This window comes from Malurus melanocephalus, unplaced genomic scaffold, assembly GCF_030028575.1.
Source record: "Malurus melanocephalus ecotype Western Australia unplaced genomic scaffold, MMel_1.1 scaffold_369, whole genome shotgun sequence".
NCBI classification, from domain to species: domain Eukaryota; kingdom Metazoa; phylum Chordata; class Aves; order Passeriformes; family Maluridae; genus Malurus; species Malurus melanocephalus.
Window position 1 is genome coordinate 94011 of NW_026623601.1, and position 9260 is coordinate 103270.

The following is a 9260-nucleotide window of genomic DNA, read 5'->3' on the forward strand; positions in this document are numbered from 1 at the left end:
ATCACAGCAGACTATTCAGAATACACACATCCTGGGTGTCACATGGAAAGCCAAAGCCTGGATTCCTCTAATTCCAGTGGAACCACTTCTCCTAGGATGAAAATCCAGCCTACAGCTCCCAAAAGATCCCAAAAGGAGCAGGCCTTTGTGGTACCAAACAGCCTTTGCCACCTTCTCAATGACAGAAAAAGTTAATTCTGTTTTTTAATACGCAGTGCACCCACTGGAAAGGGGAATGCTGAGCTGCATGGTGGGGTGGCTGGAGAAGGCTTTCCATGCTCTGCCACATTCTCAGCCCCACTGCAGAGCCCTGACTCGCAGCAGGAGGGACCCTCCACAGTGGAACTCGATGGGTGTTTCATCCCCTTGGACACACATCCAGAAAGTCACTGCTCTCTCCAAAAGCCATGACCAGAGCTGAGCTGCTGGCATGATGGTGCTTCACTGCTTTCCTCAAGGAAATCCTTCCAAGAGACTGATTTCCTGTTTCCATGGGTAACTGTAGGCACACACGCTCCCACTGATGATACCTACGTGTCCTTCCCCTGCCCTGCATGGCATCCAGGGGATCCCAGCAGCAGCAAAGCCCACTCAGAGCAGCTCAGAGCAGCTCCTGGCTCTGCCCCTGGGAGCCYGAGGCTGATGGGGGCTGTCCCCACTCTGAGGGTGACAGTGAGACAGCAGTGAGAGCCACCAAAGCCGGGGTGCCCACGTCACTCTGGAGTCCTTGGCAGGATGGGATGCAGCAGCACAGAGCCTCTCCATTCCTCTGTGGGGGAATTCTGCCCAATTTCCAAAGSAGCACTCCCTCAGAAAGACACATTCCCTGCCCGGGCTTCAAGCACAAAACCCCCTGAAGAAGAAGCTCTGGCTTCTTCCCACCCCAMCAAGGCACCCAGCAGCTAAATATGCCCTTGGCTCACCAACATTTTAAGGACAAGGGGAAAATAGAGGGGAAAGTAATATTTTTTCCTTTTTTCTTTTTGTTTGTTTTGATAATTTTGAGGCACAAAATGCATAGATTATGGTTTCTCTCAGAATGAAGGGATAGCACTGAACAATGCAAACAATTTAGCGTCAGGCCAAGTCCTCAGAAGTAATAAAGTTTAGTGCTAACAGGTTAAAAGGCTACTCGAGGTATTAAGATACTACACACGGCCAGTTACTTCGAAAATATGCTATTAATATTATTGGCTAATATTAATATTGTGTGAATTAACGGTAGCATGCAGGTGACAGAAAAGGGTGTAAGAAAAATGAGGGTAAAACTCACATCCGGGTGTGGAATAGCGTATTGTCCCTGAATTGTATAGGCCTGTAAAGGAAAAACAAAGATGTTACCAAGGTTGGCAGGACACGGTGGGAGAGCTCCATCCCTCTGCTGGGACCCTCTGTACCACCCTAAACTGCCTGGGACAGCAAATCCTCAGGGCAAGAGGGAGATGCCACACCTCCCATCCAGCCTAGAGCATGCTGAGCTGCCTGACTCGGGGGCTTGGGCTCAGTTTGGCTTTTTCAGAAGGACAGAAACAGCTCGTTATGGGTGCCAGCATTGCATGGAGCAGGAATATAAGGCTGCCACTGGTCTTTGCTGCACAAAAAGCAAGGATCAGTGGCAGGGAGGTTGGAAATGGGTGATCTTTAAGGTCCCTTCCAACCCAAACCATGCTGTGACRCTCTGATAAGCACAAGTGCCCGTGTAGCAGGTGCACAGTGACATCACCGCTGCCCTTCACACCCCAGAGTGATCCCAAAAAGCGAGCTAGCACCGTGATTTCCAAGGATTCAGAGAATTCTCTGGATTCCCAAGCACACAGCTCCCGGTGGATGCTTCACATCCACCCAGCATATTCCAGTGCTCTGCTGGGGCCTTGGAAAGGCATCGAGGGGAGGGCTGCCTGCACTGCGATGCCTTTCACCAGCTGTAATTGATAAATCCATGCAAGCATCTGCCAGGCAAATGATTCTGTGGGGTTTCCCCATCCTTTGTAGCRGTCCTTTCTCTTTTTGTTTGTAAGCAACCCAAAAATAAGCACCAACATGGGTGAAGAGCCAGACATTAGAGAGCCCAATATTCAGGACATAACTGGCTAGCAAAATGTATCTTACTGGTTGACACATTACTCAGATGATTCCAAAAGAAATGGCAAAAGAGATGGAGAACACTTTTTGAAAAGGGAGAGTAAAGATTGCCAAGAAAAGTGAAAGGAAAAGACCTTGGAACTTCCTGCAAATTTGCCACATTGTTTGCAAACAGTAAAGTGCTTTCTGTGAAGAAAACCTCCAAAATAATGGGGGAGGAAAAGGGAAAAAGGCTGTCCCAGTGGCCACCAGTATCCCAGCACAACAGGGATGTGACAGAGGCTTCTCTGGAGAGTAGCCTGTCCTGGTGATTCAATTTGGCCATTGGCTTTTGATTACAAAAATTGAGCCAAATTAAGGGCAGGAAGGTGTCTTGGACAGATGCAACTCAGCTCTGACCTTGCCCGTGGAGGGCCGGTCCCTTTGGCAGCTGCCACTGGCCACTACAACCCTCAGCCTGAGCTCTGGAGGCTCCTCCCACCCCAAACACCTGCCACCACTGTCACCAGCTGTCCTGTGCCACCCGCCCCATGCCACCCCTCGGGCAGAGCCACAGGGCTCCCAGATGTGGAAGAGCCCTCACTTCAAGCCTGCTGCTCTTCCCRTGCTGTCACTTCTGTCCAAGACACCGTCCCTTCCCCAGCAGGAGAACTGCTGCCTCCATCTCACTCTCCCTTTTGAGAAGATCGGCCCACCGGGCAGCTGGGCTCAAAGCTCTTTTCCAGGACGGCTGCTCAGATGGAGTGACACACTCCCGATGCTGGCAATGACTAACTCAGCCTGAAATAGCCTGCGCTCTGGGCTTTGCTCCTGTGCTCAGTTTGTCCTTCTATTTATTATGGTTGGAGGGAAATGAAATAACTCTTGTGGAGCTGCTCTGGGTGGCACAARCTGTGGCTTTGTGGTGCTGGTTCTACCCAGCTTCTGGAGCTCTTGGGAAGGTACATCCCCTGCTAGATTTAATGGCCCACAGCACGATGCCATCTACAGCTAGGTCCCTGGTCACCAGGTGAGGCCAGGAGATGAGGTGGAGGAAGCAATGGGGCAAGTTCCCTCTTCAGAAACAGCCCTGTGCTTAACTGCTCTTGTTTCTGCTGGTTTTCATTTGCAGAATAACCTCCAATTCCCACAGCATGCCTGTGGGATGTTATCCCACCTAAGAAAATCCACCCCAAGGCTCGCTGATGGAAATAGCACATGGTGCCTGCAAGGCTGCAGTGTCACCAGGGGTGACATTGCAGGCTCTGCTGCAGGGGGAAGCTGCACCCCAAACTGGCTGAGCATCAGGGATGGGGACACGGCCCTTCCCCTGAGCACAGCCCCAGAACAGCTGGGACAGACCCTTCCCACMTCAGATCAATCACAGCCACACAAAGGTATTGTTAACGGGGCCAAAGATGCCAGGAAACAGTGGCAGCCTCTGGCTCAATAATGCTTTCCTCATTTTCTCCTTCTCAACCACTGACAAATACTGAACTGGGGTCCAGCTAAGCAAATCACAGCCTTTCCTTTGAGCAACACCCAGACACAGCTGACACCCTGCCTCCCCAGGCTGGCCCTTCCCTTCTCCTGATCCTCCAGCATCCATCACAGGAGCTGAGCCGAGAGCTTTCAGTCCAGCTGCCGGGGCACACAACGGATGGGATGACACCATGCAAGTCAGAAGGCAAGAAACCTGAGTGCACTAACGGGCAGCGGCTGGTGCTGCAGTAAAAGGCTGAGGTTGGCAGTGGAGGCTGCAAGCGGGTCGGCTCTTACCTGACCACCTGCAAAAATGACAGGGGTGGAGGCGGGCTTTGGGCGGTAGGGAATGGTGGCACCTTTTGGTGGGGACTAGGAAAAGGGATAAGGAGAGGGAGAGAGAACATTAGAACAGCTTTCCTGAAACGGCGGCAAAAAGAGCGTTAGAGAGCACCTAACGGAGCACGGCCCCCGGGGCCGCCGGCAGCAACACCCGCACCAGGCAACACCGCGTTTCTGGACAGGAGCACACGGGGGAAAGAGGTGTTTCATGGGCAACAAGGACAACCTGGGCCACGGGAGATCTCCTGCCAAGGCAYGGGCCCCTGCACAGCTTCCTGGAGCTCTGCTGCCTGGCTCACCTGGCTCTGCCCWGTGCAAACCGCACCGCCTGCTCTAGGCTCCAGGAATCCTCTTCAGAGCGCCCTGAGGACAGCCTCAAGCAGCCAGATGGGGAGGGACAGCCCATSTGAGCGAGCTGGCACGATGCTCGAGCTCTTTGGCTGCCCTCATCTTCCTCACAGCCAGAACAGGGTCACCTTCAGGGGTGCGCTCCATCGCTGTCCGAGCTGGGACGTGGGTGTGGCGAGGCACTGTGAGCGTGACCCTGCACATGGCAGGGGGGTGCACTAAATGGCCTTTGAGTCCCTTCCAACCCCCACCATTCCACRATTCCATGATTCTGTGACCTTGCTGCTCTCTGTTGGGTCCTTGGGTAGGTCTGAGCAGGGCTGCAGTGAGTCATCCATCCGCTGGCATGATGCACAGGAGCAGCTCCCCCAAGTTCTCTCCGCTGGTTTTCTCCTGAACATAACTTAGAGGCCACAGGAAACATGGAGGTTTTTAAGGATCAGGAGATATTTCAGCTTTCCTCCTGCTTCTACCCAAAATTAAACAACTCAGTGACTGCTATAAAAGGACAGGCATTAGAAATTACAGTATCTCATGGAAAATTCTTTTTTCTTTTCCTGTACATTCTTCTGGTTATCTACTTGTAGGCAAGAAGCATTATCTAAATTCTCCAGCTTAGCACCTGTCTGCATGAAAGCTGATCAAAGCACATCTCCAACATCCCAAACCTACTTGTTCTTCTATTGCATTACAAATCTCCAAAGGGATAAGCCAGGATTGTCTGTTTGAGACTGAAAGGTGATAAGGAACATCCCTGTGAACTGCCAAAGTCAGGGCACTTCCCAGATTTCAGACTACAAGAAGACTCATTCTCTTTCCCATTGCTGAGCTGTCCAGAGGAGCAGCACATCTTGCTTTGTGAGAAAGACTTTGTAACACACCTGGCAAGCATCACCTCAGGCTCATCTCTGCTGCAGCCCGTGACCTGGAATCACTGGGTGCCTGAAACTCCTCTGGCAGCAGAGGAATTCTTCAGCTGCCTGAGCATCACAGACAGCAGGGATGGCTAATGTGGCTCCTGGCTATTCTTCCTGAGATGTGCTGCTGCCAAGCTGAAGAGGCTTTCATTCGGCTTCGCTTCATCTTCACCAAGCCTTGCCATCTCCATTTGAAGCTCTTCCCGTGCCTTGAAAGGGCAGTGYAGCCGGGCAGAGGGGCCTGACATCGGTCCCTGCTTTGTGTGTCCCTGGGATGTGCCAGGAGTGRAACGTGTCACCATCCTGTGTCCTAGGAGCTTTCCTCCTGGACATGGGGTGTGTGGCTGAGGTCACCTCCAGCAGCCATTGGCACAGCAGCCTCTCTCCATGGCAGAGATCTTCAAGCTCTGCTGGTCAGTATTTATGCCAGAAGGTGGCACCTTGGACATCTGTCCATGCACCCTACAGTCCCTGCTCTCCACCAGCCTTCCTCACTACCATTCCCACTGCACCTCACTGCACCCCAGCTCTGTGCTCCCAGCTCCAGCTCCCCCAGGGAGGGGATGTGCCGTCCTCCTCCTGGCTGTGGGTCCTTGTGAGGCACTGTGACCCCTGTGCAGGGGACACTGGGTGCTTGCAGGAGCAGCTGCAGCCCCCGTCTCCTTCCCACCTGGGTGCTGCAGGGACACCAGGCTGGGCTGTCCCGGCCTGCTGGCACCCCTCCATCCTGGAGCCACCCTCTGCTCTGCCACAAACCACCTCCTTTGGGGCACCCGACTGGACAGGCTTCCAGTGTGGGACTCTGCAAACAACGGACAATGGTGGGGAAAAGACACGGGGTGCATTTCCAACGGAGGTACCAGGACACAAATGAGAGTGRTCCGACAACGCGTGGTGAAGGGGACGAGAGAGACACACTCCACAGCTCCCAGCGCTCCCCTGGGGCCAGCTGGGATTGTTTTCCATATGTACTTTACCCGCTTTGTTACAGACTGTACCTCCAGCATCACCACACAGATCTGTTTGACACACTGGATAATTGCATCGGGTGTCCCCGAGATTGTCACCGCCCGCTCCGTGGAGTTGGGCAGCATGTCCCCCGCCACTTGCACCTGAGCACCTGTGGACTGGAGACAGAAAGGGAGAGAGGAAGGAGAAATCCCACAGCTGAACACCTTCACTGGGGGCCAGCTCCAGCTCCCGAGAGAGCATCCCATGGGATGAGCTGGAGCATCCCGGGGGCAGCACCAGCATCCCCCGGCTGCGGATCAGCCCCAAGGAGCTGCACTGAAGGGCAATAAGGCCATGAAACCTGCCTCACCTCTCGGATCTCCTTGATCTTGGAGCCCCCCTTGCCGATCAGGGAGCCGCACTGGCTCGCTGGCACCACCAGCCTCAGTGTCACCGGCGGTTTGCTGGTGGCAGTGCTGTTGCTCATGGAGTTGGTGATGTCCTTGGGAAGGAAAAGTGCAGCACGTCAGCCCTGGGTACCCAGACAGAGCCACCCCTTATGCCCTGGGGTACAGAGGAGGGCTCGTGTGCCCCAGGTGTGGCTGGGCTCTGCCTGCAGCTGCACATCCCTGCATCCCTCAGTTCATTAACTGTGAGACTCTGGGACAGGTCACAGAATCACTGCTCCCCATCACACTTCTGCTCCAGACCCACCCTCGTCAGAGATAGAACTGGAATGTTCCATGCTGAAGTCATGTCTCAGTTATGCAAATCCAACCGGGCACTGCAGGCCCCAGTCGTGGGCTGGCTCACATTTCTCACCTCCTCGAATTTGTAGGCAATCATGGCAAAAGCCTTGAAGATGGCRTCGGTGGGGCCAGTGATGGTCACAATCCGCTCAGGGCAGTTTCCCTCCGAGATGTTGATCCTTGCCCCGCTCTGGAAAGAGAAAAGGAGTCCTGGAATAGCCACAGCCAAGTGACAGGGTCTGGTCTTTTCCCTGTGCCAGCCTCACAGCATCCCTTCCAAACTCCCAGCCCTCCTCTGCAGTGATTCCCCTTTATCCCTGTCTTATCCCAGCCCTCAGAAATGGTTTCCAATGTTTTACTGCAATGGAAGCCCATGGGATCGAGGCAAGACCAGCTCTGGGGTCACTGCTTGTGAAAAGAAGAGTTTTGCTCACTGCTCCCTGGGAGCTGCAGGCACAAAGACCCTGCACAAACTCAAACTACCTTGAAGGTGACTTCATTTCAACATTTCATTAAGAGCAAGTCCTTGGCTGGAAAATGTGACAGGAGTTTTGAGTGGGAAGGCAGAAAAGTGGTCCAAAGAGCTCTGGAGACAGCTGGCTTGCTTGTCCTGACCCTGGGAATTACTGCATGTATCACACAGGACAATGGGCAGCTCTGGACACTTTGCACTCCCTCCCTCCCACAAATCATTCCCAGAGCAGGCTGCTCACCTCCTCACGCATCTTCTTCACTGTCTCTCCTTTCTGAAATACAAGGGAAAAACAAGCCATTACTGAAAATTCAAGGCTTCAACCTTTAAAACAACCCTACTGAACATGCATCTCCCCAATACACGGCAACCAAAAAACATGGGAGCTCAGTGATACCCATCCCTGCATCCCCACAGGATAGTCAGATGAAGAGCTGAGCATGTAAATCATCGCATACATACATAAAATAAARAATATATATAGATATATAGRTATATATACACATATAGATTCACAACCGTGAATCTTAACAGAGTTGGACAGGCTGATGGAAAAATAAGGCACCAGCCTAYAGGGAAAACGTGTTCATGTTGCAAATCTTTGCTACCAAAAACCTTTATTTTAAAACCACCCCAAAACTCCCCTAGTCCTGTATAGCCAGGACTTTCCAAACCACCTTGGGAAGCTGCAAAAGATTCAGGTGAACAAGGTGAATAAATTGGGTCCTCTGGCCTCAGAATCATGGGCTGAAGAATTACTTTTTAAAATATAATTCGGATGGATCTGTGTGACACTTGTACTATTTTTTAATGAAGCTATTTKATTAAAACATCAGAGCAATGTGACTGTAAAATCACAGCCGTCACCCAGTGAAGCAGCTGGGAACAGTTTGGCGGTCGGTGGGGTTTTAGGGGAATGGTCTTTGACCCTTCTGTGGGTCTCTCCTCATTTCTGGCTCCCAAATGCAGAACTGGCTCATGCACCCCAGGCTTTTCAGAACATCCCAGGGAAGAGGTGACTACGGCATCTACCACACCACAGGTGCAGGCAACAGCGTCAGAGAAACACTAAAAACCATCCTTACCTTCCCAATGATGCTTCCAACTTCCTGCAGARGGAAAAAGCCAAAAACAGGGGAACTGACATTAGAAACTGTGATGAGAATCCACCTCAATCCCATTGTAAAGACGTGGTGGACACTGTCCCCAGCAGAAGGACAGGGCTGGGRTGTGGTATGAGAGGGAGCAGAGCACCACACCACCCTGGCCACGGGCAGCAGGGTTATTCCAGGGGCTGGGATGCGTGTGTGGGGGTGGCAGGGGGGCCAGTGATGACACCCCCCCTGTGTGGGTGCCCCTTACCTTGCCGTGCATCAGCAGCCGGATGGTCAGGGTGACGTTGAGGCCGCCTTCGGACACCTTGGACTCCATTTCCTACCGGGGATGGGAGAGGCGCGTTAGCTGGGACAGCAGCCCCGGGCAGGCAGCACCACGGCCCRATCACCTGGGGACACAGCGGGCAAGGCTGCCTCTTAGAGCAGCTTCTGCGGGCTGGGAGGCTCCTGCAGCGCACCAGGGCATCGGGTGAACAGCCCGGCCAAGGGCCAGTGGCTGAAGAGGGACTTTAAATAACCCACAGCACCTGTCTGGCAAACCAAAGCTCACCATCTCCAGCAGAAATGGRCACCCAGAAAACCACAAGGCACTTTTTCAATGAGCAGGAATCATCTGCTGACCCCAGGARCACTGAATGGCAAGGACAGAACTGGCATCCTGGCTGCCACACATCCTGCCCCGTGAGCTCCCCAGCTGGGCACAGTGTGCACCACACCACTTCCAGCCATTCCTGTCAAACACATCGAATGAAACCACGTCATTCTCCCTGCTCCTTCTCTCCCTTTCCTCCTCTGCCCTCTAGAGGGGCCTCTGATGTTTTCA

General features: G+C 53.1%; 1 protein-coding gene across 18 annotated transcripts in view; it reads right to left on the reverse strand.

The window, feature by feature from the left end:
* Positions 1–9260, reverse strand: part of PCBP3 (poly(rC) binding protein 3) — a 51139-nt gene that overhangs the window by 17573 nt on the left and 24306 nt on the right. For 11 of the 18 annotated variants that reach the window (XM_057378654.1, XM_057378650.1, XM_057378649.1 and 8 more), the window contains 8 exons: positions 8685–8756; positions 8408–8431; positions 7564–7596; positions 6924–7040; positions 6472–6603; positions 6149–6277; positions 3841–3915; positions 1274–1315 (listed from right to left, as the gene is read on the reverse strand). In XM_057378654.1, coding sequence (XP_057234637.1) covers positions 1274–1315; positions 3841–3915; positions 6149–6277; positions 6472–6603; positions 6924–7040; positions 7564–7596; positions 8408–8431; positions 8685–8756 — 624 coding nt within the window. Of the gene's footprint in view, positions 1–1273; positions 1316–3840; positions 3916–6148; positions 6278–6471; positions 6604–6923; positions 7041–7563; positions 7597–8407; positions 8432–8684; positions 8827–9260 lie in introns of all 18 variants that reach the window. The other 7 variants (XM_057378651.1, XM_057378652.1, XM_057378646.1 and 4 more) reach the window with 2 other exon arrangements.